The sequence below is a fragment of the Malurus melanocephalus genome, unplaced genomic scaffold, assembly GCF_030028575.1.
Source record: "Malurus melanocephalus ecotype Western Australia unplaced genomic scaffold, MMel_1.1 scaffold_67, whole genome shotgun sequence".
Lineage (NCBI taxonomy): Eukaryota > Metazoa > Chordata > Aves > Passeriformes > Maluridae > Malurus > Malurus melanocephalus.
The window spans coordinates 2,079,370-2,095,122 of NW_026623299.1; the positions used below are offsets into that span (position 1 = coordinate 2,079,370).

Genomic DNA, 15,753 nt, shown 5'->3' on the forward strand with positions numbered 1-15,753 from the left:
AGTCTTTCTTTGGGCTTAGATATTTGCAATTTTCTACTTTACATATGCAATGGGAGCCTGCACATCTTTAATCCATCTAAAAAGAAAGAGAAGCAATCAGTTTCTCATTGTCTAAGTCAAAAAACTTCTTAAAAAAGAGTATCTGTCATCCAGRAAATCTGATCTTTCTTAAGACATTACACATTAAGATCACTATTTTTTTCAGCCTCAAAGTACAGGCATAGAAAACAGCAATCCCACACGTAAGTAGCAACAAATCCAGCCCCAAACATCTCTAAATATTTAATGAGCTTTTATTTATGTTMATAAGAAAAACATTAAAACCTATAGCATAAAATGTCTAAAAATGCAACAGAACAACAATGTAAAATGAACCTTATTTAAAACAGAAACATCTACATAGCTTGATAATGWAAAMAAGCTATTGGATGATTCTCCTCTGYMTCCAGATGATGGCACTGAAATTCAGAGATAATAATGAAGYTAATATATAAATGTGTGATGTCTTTAAAACCTTTCCAGGTATGCTCAGTGTAAATGATCAATCACATATTACTGACCACACCCTGGCACATCCATAGGCATTTAAGGAATCAGCCATACATCAATYCCTGCAAGAAAGAATGCATTTTCCAACTTGTAACCAGTCAGCTCTACAATCCAGCTCKCAGCCCTCAGTCTTCCAGCAGATAGTTTGGGTTGACAACCAGGTATGGATCCTCATCAAAAGTCTCCTCTTCTTTGGATCCTCTCAGCCCTGACTGGGACAGTTCTATCAGAATGTGGTCCTGCAACAGACAAAGATTTGTGTTAAAACAAAGGCAGAGAGTTTTGTTTGTACTCTTCGAAAGGCATCTTTTTATACTGGTAGGACCTCTTATTAATTACTTAACCCTTTTAATTGTGAAATCCCTCTAACAGATTCTTAACAATTGCATTCAGTGGAAATCTCTTTTATGTTGTCTGCTTTCTGGGAAATTTTCTGCCTAATGCTTTCCACTTCAGTGGTTTAAAACTGACAAGTAGTTTATATTTTCATACTTTTTCYTCCAAAATGTCCTAGCACCCCTCTGACTTAAGGCTATCCATTGAATACAAGCGTTAATTGTATTTCTGTATCCTAATGTGTAACTAATACTATAGAAATATAGAAATATACCACCAAGTGACATAAYACTTTCCCTTTAACTTATACACATATTTAATTTATATCAATGTTTTTTTCATATAATTATTTTAATGGACATTAAACAAAGGCATTTATACTGCATCAGACATCTCTATACATACATAATGTGTAAGTCGGTGRATGACCCTCTCTATGATCTTCTTTTTGTTTATTAGCTCTTCTTCAGATTCRATTTCAGATTCGATTTCCTTTAGATACCAATTAATAAGCTCACTCCTCTTTAATGCAGCATCATCCTCTTCTGCAAAGAAAATAATTTGCWTAAACACAGCAGCAGTAAAATACCACTYAAACCATAAAAGAAAAKATTTCTATATTAACATTTACAATGSTAAAGAGAGAAACATGCTTTTTAAGATCTTCAGGAAACATTAGACTTCAGGTTTTTTTCTTAAAGCACCACATTTTTCACAGGAGGGTGTTATGCCATGGTTTAGATAGAGATAATTAGATTGAGAATGGAAGCTTTCAGTTCTTTGCAACCAAGGGGCTTCCAAATGCCACAAGACTTTAGCTTCAAGAGAAAACAATAGCAAGGGCTTGCACACCTCTCCTTTAAGTAAGAGCTAAAGAAAGACCAGTCACACAAAGCCAGAGGAGTCATCCTATGTGTACTCAGCATTTAAACAGACATCTCCACACACTTCCAAAAGTTTTGCAGCTTTAGTATCTGATATGAGATAACTGCTGCATTTCATTACAGGAGTAGCTTCATTGCAACTGAAATATTTCAGCTTCTGAAGAACTAATSCAGCYATTTGGTTAAGACAGGCTGTGGYTGCTGGCATRCATTAAAGCTCTTGCTCCATTCACKGYTGCAGACTCTTCTAGCTTGGTTACACCATTGTGTGCTACAAATCCTCTTCTGCCTCCGCCCTGTTGACTCCTCAGCTTAATGGGTTTTGACAAATGACTAAAATAACAGAGCTAGAAAGTCCAAGAAGTCATATTTACATCACCAGATGTAGCATTGTTACATGAGCACAGGGTCCACACCTGATCTGACAAGTTTGTTGTCTCAACACAAATGAAAATCCCATGTGCCACAGCAAGAGATGCAGTAACAACTGCACCAACTCAGGGTCTGCCTTCTTTTGAATAAACAAATTCTCACCTTCCTCTGCTTTCCTGAGGTGCAGCACCAGCAGGTTAGAAATCCGTCGGTACTCGGAGAAGCCCAGCCTGAGAGAAGCTTTGGGTGCAGCGTCYTTGTTCACATCCTCAGAATGGCCATTTATTCCATTCACCAGACCGTTGACTCCAGCTGGAGCTTCTGCCTCACCTGTTTGGACACATGCCCAGGTTTAAGGCTGGAACATCTTTTAGCTATTTAATACTCTGAGCCACTGAAAAGCATTGCATTGACTGTCCAGGGGAGCTGGTGAAGGAGGCTGAAGCAGCAAGACAATCAAGAACAGGAGCCCAGACTGCAAGAGCTCATTAGATGAGAAACAGGTAAGAAACTGAAGAGAAGCACATGCTCCAACAAGGTAAACTGTAAAAGTTCTAAGGACTTTCCCCTTTGAAAAAATATCCCTCTAAGTAATTTACCATTGACTCCATCTTGCTCCTCTTGTTCCTCCATTTGCTGTTCATCCTCTTGGTATAAATTGATGTCAGGAGTCTCAACTCTAATGATGGACTTATTTAAAAGCCTGAAAGCTTCCTTCACATGCTTTGGGTGAACCTGAGGGATATTTGAAAAAACATGTATTAAATAGGCACAGTGGCTCTTCTAGTTTTCCAACAGCTCCAGAAATTCATCTCTGGCTAAAAGGGTTTTTCTACACATCTCTCCTGATTATTCCTAAGCAGTGCAGACTGTGCAAGTTAAATTATATCCCACTACAAGGATTCCAAGGTCATGCAAGGTTATGGAGAGAAAAGCAGCCTGATTAATCTTTCAGGGTTTAGCAATCATGTGGAGTTGATAAAATTTTTACTAAGCCAAGAACATTTGGGAGAAAGATCAGTGGAGCAAGAAACGTGAAAGAAATGGGTCTGAACAGAGACAATATGAAAGAAAGAGAGATGCAATTAATGATACTCTCCTCCAGAACTGAAAAGCAAAAACTGGAAAAATCATTTGTAGCTGAGCCACATGCTAAAAGCTCCGTTTCTTTATAAGCTGAATTTAATTTAAAAGAACCCAATGGGTGTCTTTCTTACACAACCAGTGAGCAAGGTTTCATCACTGCATGTGTCACAGAGCCTCTAATCAACATTTCAAAAAAGCCTGCTGGGTTTTAGAGCAGGGCAGTAATCACACTACAGTTACAGACAGAACACAATGTGCTTTTCAGCACTGGTTGATGTGAGTGGGAGCTCAGATCACACATACAGGTACTCTTGGGGAGTTTCCAGACACTTTGATGAACTTTGGCTTTTTAGATTACAAATGGAAGAGATTACAAACTATGAAAGATYAGGAGACTGCCAAGAGCCCTGGCTGACAGTAGTAGGTGACTGTTTGTCATGATTTGATGGGTAGGAAGCTGAGAGCACTGAAACAACTGTAACACAAAATCATGCAAGTTCTCAGTTTGGACCAGCTGACCTCAGTTTTACAAGTCATCCCTTAAAAACAGTGTTTCTGGCATACAAATTCAGACTGACTATGACCATGACCCAAGCTCTCCTCCTCACCCACAGGACTATGTCAAATATCACAGTCAAACAGCAAATGCAGAACTCCCACACATTTCCACAAACATTTCCACAAACACCCCTCAAGCCCCTGGTACCTCATCACAGCAGTGCATCCTGGCCATGGCCTCAGACAGGCGGATCATGCTCTCCAGCTGCCTCACTGTGATCCTCCAGGATGACTTGGCCACTCCGGAGCCATCGCGCTGCCGCAGCCGTTTGTACTGCTCCACTATAAAGTCCTCGGACTCCTTGGATATCTGTGTGGCATCAAACAATGGGRCAGTAGTTCCAGTGGTCAGGGTATTAAAGCTTTTTCTTCTTGCATTAGATGGGCAGTTCCCAGCCTCTTCTGTACTAGCTACTGCTTTTCTCTGAAATACTTTATGCTATACACATACTCTACATAAGTATAATGACAATCACATTATGTTGAAATTATGTTGTAATAATTACACTTACTAATGACAATGATATTACAATAAGTTCATAGCTGCATTATTTTACAGCAGACTTTTTTTGTAATTTCTATTTTCCTGTTCCACTGACTCGTTTCCAGGAGTAATTCATGTTTGTCCTATTAGACTGTTCTGTTTACAGACTTCTAACACACACTGTTTCTGTTTACAAAATTCTAACAYACAGCTCAACCAAGCTGCTAYTCGGATAGAYRCMAAAAAAAAATCTGTAGTTAGACCATTTTTCCCCATATTCTGCATTTTACCAAAAATCAAAGAAATATTGATGCACAACAGTCTTTTAAAATAAAGACACAAACTGATTAAGCAGTAAGTCAATAAAAAACAAAAAACTCTGCAGCAGCCATGTTGAATAACTCATCCCTGTGAGGTATGAGAAAGCTATGAAATGACCCCTCAATTGTTATACACAAAGGTTAAGAACTGCCACTATTTACAACAGTCTCAGGGCTGGCTGGGTTTCTGGAGTTTAAGAGTACCAGGCTCCAAAATATGCCATTTCCAGATAATAACTGGGTTTATGTCTCCTTCCTGGAGAGAACACTACCCCAAAGTGTCTTGGCATTTGCTGGAGAAAAGCCTACTGCAGAGTAAGTGTTCCTTTGGACCTCCTCAGACAGAACAACTTACACAGAAAAYCAAATTACCTTTGGTTTGAACTGTCTTGCAAACAGCAGATACCTTCGGATATCATCCAAGGAATAGACACGATCAACCGACTCCTCCACTCTGGCATGCAGATCCACGATTCGCCTGGCAATGGCGTAATCTGTCACCTGGGATATTGGGGCTCTGTCAGATCACTTACACAGCATCAGCCAAGCAGCAGAACAACAGCTCAAACAACAGTTCTATTCTTCCTTGCCATTCCCCTCGCTCACTTGTGATCCTCATGGCAGAGCTTGTCTTTCCAGAAGCCAAACTCACTGCCAGAAGGTCCAGGAGAATGCCCTGGGGGTTTTTAATACAAGGAAACACAGCAGAGTAGGGATAAAAGGCAGTTTTTGGATTTATAACCTCTTGGAACTCTCCTGGGTTACAAGTTAGCCAGAGAACAGGCATAAAGCAGCACTTTGCAGCGTGGGAACTGCTTTCTTCCTATTCAGCCTACTCTGTCTCTCTCACCAGTCCCTTCTCAATTAGATAATCACTCTGAGCAGAACAGTGGCTGAACCAACATTAATCTCTGCATCTCATGCGTTCCCAAGGCAAATGCCACAGAGACAGGTGGCAGCAGTCTCAGCCTTAGTGACCAGCCATTTGTAAAAATGACTAATGGTGTTAAGTTTGCAGGTCAAACCACTGCAGGATGAAAACGCAGTGTCCTTGTATTCAGCAGAGCATGTTCAAATTTGTACTGCCAGCTTTTAGCTGTGCAGACAGAGCAGAAAAGCACAGGCAAGACACTCTCATGAGATTTGCTTCACCTAAAATTACAGAAGGCCACCAAGATGGTCAGAGGGCAGGAGTAGATGATATATGAGAGGTCGAAAGGGCCAGGTCTGTTCAGCTTCAAAGGAAAGCAACTGCTTCACTGGCCAGTATAGATGTGATGGAACCAAATAGTTCTTGGACAAGTGGCAACCCACATGAACTGAACCATAAGAAATTCTGATTAGATATAAAAGATATTAYTTTTGAACAYATTAGAGTTGTCAAACTTKGCAGGGGCCTGGAGMGACTRCAGAATATCTAYCCTTGRAGATACTCAAAACTGASCAGGTCAAGTCTTGCCAAACTGTTCCCAATGATCTGTTTGAGTGCAAGRTTAGAGACCTCGAGGGTTCTTTTCTGGCACAAACTTTTCTACAGTTCCTTAAAATTACCTCATTACACTCATCCACAAGGATGAAGAAGAGATCAAAGCGGGACATGATGGGAGCTGACAGGTTTATATTCTGTTTCAGCGACTTGGATCTGTCATAGCGGCCACCAACTGGGTTTGCTGCAGCCAAAATGGAGGTCCTGGCATTCAGAGTAGCCTGRCAATGGGAAAAAAATAAATTTAAAAAAATTGTATCTGTGACAACTTCCTAAACAAACTCATTGCAATCCTAATGGGTCAGCATAAAATCTTTTAGATGGAGTTCAATGGAAGTATTGCAACAATCACTCCTAAAAATCAACCAAACTCTACTAACAAGTCCTTCATAACCAGGTCTCTACTCCAAGACAGTTTGATGATCAGTATTTTAACATCACCAAACTCTTGCCAGCAATACTGAAACAAGGCCTTCACACTGCTTTTCACAACATCCTGTTTTTAGCAGTGCAAACACACACTTCTACAAACACACACAAATCTGTAATTTTTTGGAGTTTACTTCAAGGTTAGATTTTTCCCATTTTCTGTTTCCCTTCCACTACCATATCTTTTTAAATTTCAGTAATATTTCTGACCTTTTTGGGTATGTGGCACAAAAACTTTGCAGCAAGTGACCTCTGTCCTGCCACAGTGAGGCAGCTGCAGAGCTGACATGAAAGTCTGGCAGGTGAAGCTACATCTGAACAYGTAACAGACAGGTGATGCTACAGACCAAACAAAGTAGTGCAAGCTACCTTCACTCCAGCTTTAGTAATGGATATTGTCTGCTGTTCCATTGCTTCATGAATGGCCACTTGATCCCGCACGTCCATCTTGTCAAATTCATCAATGCAACAAACCCCCTGCAGCAGAATGAAAAAAGTGATCCATATACAATCACTTTTGGGAAAAGAAAGCATCATTAAGACAATCTGGGGCTCTCTGTCATTAATCAAACCCACACTAGGGATGCAGGAACCTCTCTCCTTCCCAGACTCACGTTATCTGCCAGCATCAGTGCTCCAGCTTCAATGACAAATTCGTGGGACTCCTCATCTTTCACCACAGCTGCTGTCAGACCTGCAGCRCTGGAGGCTTTGCCACTGGTGTASACAGCACGGGGACTGAACTCATCCACATGCCTGTGGAAAGAAGTAATAAACCCTCAGTATTTCATCTGTTTCTGAAACTTTAAAATGTGCAATTAATTTGTATTTTTAATACTCAATATTTGTATTTTAATACTCAATATTTTGAAAACATTTGAGAATTCATACAATGAGTTTGYTTCAGCCCTGTTCAAATACTTCAACCATATTCAAACAATCTCTGGGAAATATTCTCAAATATTTTACTTCCCTTTCCTCTGTTGAACACAGAAAGAGGCAGAGTACACATTTAYAGCTCTAGTCACACTGGACAATATTTGAATACTGGGTTGTAATCTTACTTTAGAAACTGACTCTTGGCTGTACTTGGATCACCAACAACACAAACGTTGATGTCCCCACGCAATGAAGTGCCTTCTGAAGTGGTCTTGGGAACTCCTCCAAACAGCATCAGCAGGACCCCACGTTTCACTTCATCRTTACCTGCCCCAGAAAACACGTTAAACTAAATATCCAAAGAAAACACCATGTTTTTCCTACTTAAAAATTGTTCATCCACTCTYTTGGATTTGTGCACATCCACTCAGAATCCACCTATGTGCTAAACATTCACCAAAACCTGTAGGGTACAGTAGCAGAACAGCTGATATCAAACCCAACCCTTTAGAACGGGCCTGCAGGCCATAATGATTAAACACCAAAAGTACTCAAGAAATAGATTCTCTTTTTCTACCACAACCAGTGCTGAGGAARAGAGTTGGTGGTAGCTGGCAAAGGGCTTTTAACCTTTCCCAAGATGGCACTACAGAGACAGCAAAAGGAATTAATATTTACACRGAGAGGGAAGTGAAATCTTCCCGCTCTGAGGCCACAAATGGATTCTTACCATGGATGGTGGGGAAGAGGCTGGTGCACAGATTATGGTAAAGGTTCTTATCTTGGCTCATTTCAAAAACCTTTTCCCACTCTTTCACAGACATTTGGTTTTTAATGCTCTCAGCGGTCTGTTCTTCATCTCGGAGCTCTTTTCCACCAAACTAAATAAGGAAATAAAACAGTAATAGAAGTAATAATAGGGTCACTAATGAAAGTGAAAACTGCAGACACGTTACAAAAACTCACTTGGAAAGCTGGATGGGAGGAACACATTCTGAAAAGCTGCCCTTAGGCTAAGTAAGCTCATCACCTCATACCTTTAAAAACCAATAGCCAATTTCCTAGCAGGCAAAATCAATKGTGCTACTTCAGTTAGCAAGAAAATCCCAAGTGAGTTGCTTGTACAGAGATTAAAAAAAGAATAAACCTATATGGCTTCCTTTGACTAAAATTGCCTTTGTAAGCATTCTTACATCAAATGGAACTTCAATGGTCTTTTGCTAGTCTGAGATGGGGCCAGAAACTTCTACTCCCAGAAAGTAACAGATGCTGTTTTATCCTTTGTGATGGTGAAGCTGTTAGTAGAATGATAGATTACAGTGTCACACCATGCCAAAACCCAGACATAATCAGCATTACTAATTGTGTTGCAGTAATATCCTAAGATGTCATGTGATAAACCAGAGGAAACAAGAAATATCCCTGTTTATCCTTTGACAAAACAGCAAGGGGATTTCCAGGAAGAAAAAGGAAATGCTGCAGAAGTGGAGGAAACTGAATGGAAAGACATGGGCCAATTTAGACCAAATTGTAACACTGGCAAATAATCACATCTGTGAAAAATATTAGGAACAAAACCAAGAACCTTGCTATGTAAATTCAATCAGAATATAAAGACATCCAAATGCACACACAAAGGTGGCACACACACACATTTGAAGCTTTACCCATTCCTGCTCCCTAATTTTAGGGAAAACCATACCAAGCAGAAATCACCAACACCTTTAAATCTCTTTTCTCTCCAGACTCACCCGTGGATTTGTTGGTGCAACATAACAAGCCAGAAAGACGAGCTTGTAGGAGAGCTCTCGGACCCCAAGGGCGCGCAGTCCCCGGATGCCTTCGGTTTCRTAGCCCTCTGCCCCTGTCACCCGGGAGCTGGTTTCTGCGCGCAACCCTGCCGGTAAAATGGGARTCAGGACAGCAGCTCCCAAATGGGCAGGAAGAACACCTCAGTCATGAGAACAGCAACCAACCTGGTGTGGAGAGCTGGGACACATCAGGCACGACAATCAGTGAGCCGGTGAAGTCACATTTGTCACCTGCCTGAGCAGATTCCACGGCCTCTGCACGCAGGATCACCTCCACGCTCCGAGGAATGCTGCCACGGGGCAGCTCGCCCTGCGTCTCCTGAATGCGGACCTGGCAGGGAGAAAGGGTTAAACACTGAGCAAATGGCACCAGATATGGTACTGCTTCAAAAGCTACACTGCTAACAGATGTATTAAACAGCATCTTATTGCTGCCATCCATAGCAATCCCTCTTACAACACAGAAAAAAAAAGCAAAAATCCCTTCATTAATCAGCATCTAAGGAGCCTTGGAGCAGCTTAAGAGAATGTACAGGGGCCACAGTGACAATTGCAAAAAGCAAATTTTGGTTATCATGGCTTGCATGAAGTATAATTGTGGGATGTAAAGTGCTGAGGATTTGGGAGAGTAAATCAACCTGGAAGAGCAAAATGCTGCAGATACCAATAAGCACCTCTTTTTATTCTTGTACAAAACAGCTACACATGACATGCTGGCAACATGAGACTAACTCTGGCTTGAATATGTGGGGTTTTAGTGGATTACTTAGACAATAAATGTCACACAACAAAACTGGTTTGATATTATTTAAAACTAAATGTCACACAACAAAACTGGTTTGATATTATTTAAAACTTTGCATTCTTAAACATAAGTCTTCCACAAACAAGTACAAAAATTAACTGTCTTCAAAGTGTAGCAGCACAAATGACATCTTCCAACTACCACAGGAACATCATTGGTTGTCATAACCCCCCAACATCCCCACAGTACCTTTTGGAAATCAACAAATCTTGATTTGTTTGTGTCCAGCAGGAATCTCCTTCTGTTGGCACAGACTGGGTTTCTGCAGATGTTTGGCTGRGTGTATTTGAATTGCTGTTCCACATCTTTGACCACTGTCTGGCAGTCGAGGCACAGGAAKGTTCCACTGACCAGCTCTGGATGGACGGGGTGGGTACGAACCACCTGCCCACTGATGCGCAGCAGGGAGCCAATTTTTGCTGAAGTCAGYTCTCGAATTCTGTTTAGAACAGAAATTCCCAAGCATTAAATTACTGAGTTAATAACTCCAGGCCCACGGTCCCAAGATACAATATAGAGTCACTCTGTTGCTGACTAAAGAACTGCTGTAACAGACAAAAGAAACAAACTTACTACAATATATTCTCATCTCACAATTTTACATAAAATTTCAGATTAATGCTAAAAGTCAAACCAATGTAAAAGTTTACACCACTGGTACTTAAAAAGCATCATACACTACATTGTTTTTTAAAACTAGAGAAGTTACATTTATTTGTGAAATATGATAAATCTAAGTATCTGAGTWTGGCTCACAAATRAAAACCCAYTTCAAARAATATCCTGCACAAGATCAGGAAASTTCACCACAAYTGTAYCAGCCAACTGCRCATTTCACACTAAATAACCAAAACAATTTTGGCATGCTTTGACATGTTTTTGTCTAGTAGTAGAACARCACAAGTTTCTGGAACTAATGATCATCTTACTTGTGTCTGGTAGGCAGGTCCTGGAATGCAACATAAAAGTCCTTGTTTGCAGGAACATTTCCATGGTCTCTGGCAAAAGTCTTTGTGGCTCGACACAGGTATGGATAAACCCTGAAATATGGAAGAAAAGGTTCAAATTTTACAGAAGTTATCAAAATACTTTTTCTGCTTTAGATTACATCAAAGGCTTGTATCAGACTTCCAGGTTCTGGCTTTTAATGCCACAATATGTAGCACAAAAAAGACGATCTAAATAAGCTAAATGAGAGATCACTGCATAATAATGTTATTTGCATTATTATTTGATAACAGACTTTTAAAAGTCTCATTTTATGACATTTTTATGCTTATATTAAGAAACCTATCTTCAAAATAAGTGAGGGACCCARTAAAATCTTTAAATAGCATGAAATTTTAGAGTTTATTCTGTATTTTCATACTGACCACCTACTTTTTTACCACAATAACTGCAATGATCTAGTTAACTCATGGTTTCCAGAGAGGAATCTGCTGATAAATGCTTTTAGCCAGTAAAAATAAAATCTTAAGTATAAGTGTTTTCAGGATGCAGAAAGAAGATAAGCCTCTCATTTTTTTACATAGCAAGCAAGACATTATGGGACTGAGACTRCAGCAGAGCTCAGCTTTACCTGAAAAAAAACACTTTACCTGTAAAACTCCTCCTGAACAGTGGTAGAGAGTTGCTGATTGAACTGCTCCAAATCTGCAAAGCTGACGATCAACGTRTTCCGCTCTGGCCGGATCAGTTCTTCAGCATCACGCAAGTACTTGACCTCCCCATCACTGTTCTGGAACCTGAAAGTGATTCAGGAAAACGTTTCACATTCACACACCAGGCCGCAACTGAATACTTCTGAATTCAGGAGAGATGTCAGAGAAAAGGATCAGAGACATAAAGGCATCCCAATCCCACAGTCCCTTGCAAAGCCCTTTTCCTCTCCCACTTCCTTGCAACATTTGTTCCAATAACACCCCATCACAGACACACTGAGTTTGCACTTCATACAGCAGGAGGGYTGCCTCAGCGCCACACTAATTTTTATTTATAGTTTAACAATGGCTGTGCACCAGCAAACAAGGTTTTGTTTCCTCTGGGTTATGTTAATAGCTTCCTTATTTGATGCGGATGGGCCTCTCAGGAGCCAAAACGCAGGGAGCCAGATGTATTGACATGTAACACCTGAGCCGTGGAAAGGGTTTTCAACAAGGCTGTGACAAAACTGTGCTAAAATTAGCCAAATACACCTACAAATAATATAAACATAGAATGCTTTGGTTTAGAAGGAATTTTAAGACCATCTTGTTTTCAAGCCCCTGTCATGGGYAGGGACACCTTCCACTARACCAGGCTGCTCAAAGCCTCATCCACCCYGGCCTTGAACAAACCTCYAGGGATGGGGCATCMACAASTTCTGTAGGCAACGTTCCCGCGAAAACTCTCTAAGAAGGGTTTTGCCTCCGAAGAGAGAGTATCATGCCGCCTTCCTACAGGTTCCTCCCGGCAGAGCCTCAGACCACAGCAGAGCTATTCCGACAGAACGCCAAGGGGAAGGGGCGCCAGGCCCCGACAKAATCTCACCAAATGGCGGCCCCTGTGTGAGGCGCTGCCGGCCCGCCACCCGCTGCCGGCCCTGCCCCACCATCGCCGGGCCCGGCCCCCGGCACTCACTCCTCTAGGAAGTCCAGGAACAACTTCTGGCACTTCTCGGCCACCTCATCGCGGATCTGCTGGTGCTGCGAGGCCGCGCCCGCGACCCCCGCCACCGCCGCCACTGCCAGATCCATCCCGGTCGCTGCCGCTGCCCCGGACCGGCCCCTCAGTTATTCGCGCCACGCCGCGCACCACGTGGGCCGCACGCCCGCCACGCCGGCCAATCAGCGGCCGACGTCCCGTAGAACCCCGCCCCCGCCGGCCGTTTTCGCGCCAAAGGCGAGGGGCGGCCGGGGCTGTGGGCGGGCTCTGAGGCGGCGGTGGGGGAAGCGCCGGGCCCTGCGCTGTCAGGGGCCGGGAGCGGGTCAGGCTGGTGGGTTTGTCCGCTGCTCAGTGCTGCACAGGGCTTAGAGCTGCGCCMGAGCAGCGCGTCCCACAGAGAAACTGTCATAGAATGTTCAGGGATTGTAAGGGACCTTAAAGATCATCTAGTCCAAACCCACCTGCCATGTGAGGGACACCTCCCACTAGACCATGTTGCTCAGGGCCTTACATTCAACTTGATCTTGAGCCCTGGGATTAGGAATCCACAACCTCCCTGAGAAACCAGTTCCAGTGTATCACCACACTCACAGTAAAGAAGGTCTTCCTAATATCTCATTTAAATCTTCCCTTTTTCAGTTTGTCTCCATTCCCCTTGTCCTATCACTACAGTTCTTGACAGAGTCCCTCTCTGTCTTCCTTGTAGTCCCTTCARATACTGGAAGGTTGCTACGAGATCTCCACACAACCTTCTCCRGGCTGACCAACCCCACTTTTCTCAGCCTGTCTTTGTAGGGGAGGTGCTCCACTCCTTTTACCACCTTTGTGRCCCTCCTCTAGACTTGCTCCAACAGTTCCACGTCRTTATACCARGGATGCCAGAACCAGAGGCCTGGAGGTGTCAGCTGTGGGCAGCTTCCCACAGGGCACTGCTTTCCCAAAAAGAAATCAGCCAAGGTATGAGTTAAAACTCCTCCGGTGTGGCCAGCGCACTGCTGAGGAGTCCTTGAGCCAGGGAATCCTCACACTGTGTGCAGGAGGCACTTGGGCAGCTGCTTGCTGAGGAGACTCACACCATAATGYAGGTCTGGCTTCTAAAGAACTGGTCCAGGTGGAAAGGGTGTAAGCTCAGCAGGTGAGGGTCAGGGCAGTTTGGACACCTGGCTCCTCACTGGCACTGTTGTAGGATGGTGGAACAGAACATTTGCCAAGCGGTGCCATGGCTGACAGCCATTCCCGAATGGCAGCTGCTGGCACACGGCGCCTGCCAGCAGGAACYGCTTCAACATCTATGAAAAATTGCTTAGAATTGCTCTGCCACCTGCAAAGTCATTAATCTCTGCCTAAACTGGGAATTTTGCTGTAATTAAAGCAGCTAAGGGCTCTTTTTCATTCTGAAACCCTTTCAGTAGTGCCAACAGCAGCAACCTCCCAAAGCAGTGTTAGCTCATGTAAYAGTGACTTGCCATACACTGAACAGAGACTTAATTGCAAAAGAAAATAGGAAACTAGTACAACTAACTTAGTAGTTTTTAAAACATTTGTGRTGAGTAAATTCCATGTTTTGTGAGATCATACTAGCAAAAATGTGCACAAGTTGGTTGTGAGGCCTGTTTTAAAAGAAATTATTCATCCTAGATAATCTCTCTCTAGAAAAAAAAAATCTACTATTGCCCAAAGAAGAAATAGTAAATAATTAAAATCTGTTTGGGGAAGTTTCTGGAACCCCAATATGAACCTGAGTCCAAGGCAGCCATATGGTGCTCCACAATGGATATTGTCAAGGCATTCTCCATCCCTTGCTTTYGCATGGAATGGTGTCCAATATGCCTGGAATTGACAGCACAGGGTGAAAGCACAAAGTTTTCCTGCTTTTCCCTTCCTCCTGCCCTGGCCCACYGGGCAGGGTGCAAGCAGCTGTGTGGTGTTGCCCAGCAGGGCTACCCCAGCAGGTGTGGGCAGCCATGGGGAGCCAGTCCYGCACTTGGCTGCCAAAAGAACAGCCGGAGTTCTCTTTCCCACTGGGCAGATTCAGACAGCTCAGTGAACACAGATGGGTTTTCACAGGAAGATGATGCAGTTAAACTTCAGAAACAGACTGAAGCTTTGTGGAGTTTTTTGAGCAGACTCCCTGGCTATTCCTCACCAACACTGTATAAAGAGTTCCTTAGTTTAAAAAATAGCACTACTGTAACTACCATCAGTATATCATGAAAGAACACGTAAACCACTTTACCTGGTGGAGAGGCAGCAGCAATGACGACTCCACGTAGACTGCTAAACTTCCTGCAAGTTACTGGAAATAAAGGACAATACAGGTTTTACTTTTCCAGAACTATTACACCAGAGTTGCTGCCTATCAAAACACCATAAAAGTCTGGAATTATTATTTGCATGGTTTTTAAAACTAAGTTCTAGCATTGTGCAGCTCCCACTAAAGTATCCTATTAAGATGACATTCAGGACAAATGCAATTTGCATTTTGATTTATGATCATAATTATTTTCTGTTAGCTAAGAAAGGCTGCATGAAAGGATTCTGCRTACAAAGGAATTCAAAGATGGGCCTCCATCTGAATTCTTGTTCTTGTGCAGTTACTGTGAATAAATCAAGCTACAGCATGACCTTAACAGCTCCTAACAGAATTGGTGTAAGCACAGTTTTTACAGCAATGTACGCACAAAACTTGCTGCCAAATCTAGAGCAAGAAACAGCACCCAGGACCCAGAGTATTTTTTTTTTTTGTGGACAGGAAATTAAGTCAATAATTTTGTTCCTGGTTAGAAGAATGCGCATCCAAAGTGGAACATGTTACCAGTTCTGTATGAAGAAAAATAACTAAATTMATTCCCATTGGCTTAGCTAAATAAACAAATGTTTTGAAACTTGGATTCATCAGTAATAAGTCTGTGACAATGACCTGTGTTTATAATCCACTTAGCTTTGCAAAGTACACCTGAGTCGAGTGTAAGATTTTCAAGTTAATAATTCGGGGAAGATTCCACAGTGCATTAATTACAACAGACCCACAAGCAAAGCTGCAAAGTGTTATTCCTTGAATTGTGTGACTTCTAAACAAAGTTTAACTTCTACATTTCCAGTACTTTACCT

At 42.3% G+C, this 15,753-nt stretch overlaps 1 protein-coding gene across 1 annotated transcript; it reads right to left on the reverse strand.

Annotated features, from left to right (window-relative positions):
- Positions 1 to 605: 605 nt before the first annotated feature.
- MCM6 (minichromosome maintenance complex component 6) lies at positions 606 to 12,781 on the reverse strand. Its single transcript, XM_057366566.1, has 17 exons — positions 12,619 to 12,781; positions 11,598 to 11,744; positions 10,929 to 11,039; positions 10,189 to 10,438; positions 9,360 to 9,525; positions 9,135 to 9,280; positions 8,114 to 8,264; positions 7,569 to 7,710; positions 7,119 to 7,260; positions 6,874 to 6,981; positions 6,141 to 6,296; positions 4,962 to 5,090; positions 3,934 to 4,095; positions 2,741 to 2,876; positions 2,304 to 2,471; positions 1,291 to 1,430; positions 606 to 788 (listed from the first exon to the last, which is right to left on the reverse strand). The coding sequence occupies exons 1-17, from the start codon at positions 12,732 to 12,734 to the stop codon at positions 675 to 677; spliced, it is 2,484 nt and encodes an 827-aa protein (XP_057222549.1). The 5' UTR covers positions 12,735 to 12,781; the 3' UTR covers positions 606 to 674.
- Between the last annotated feature and the right edge of the window lie 2,972 nt (positions 12,782 to 15,753).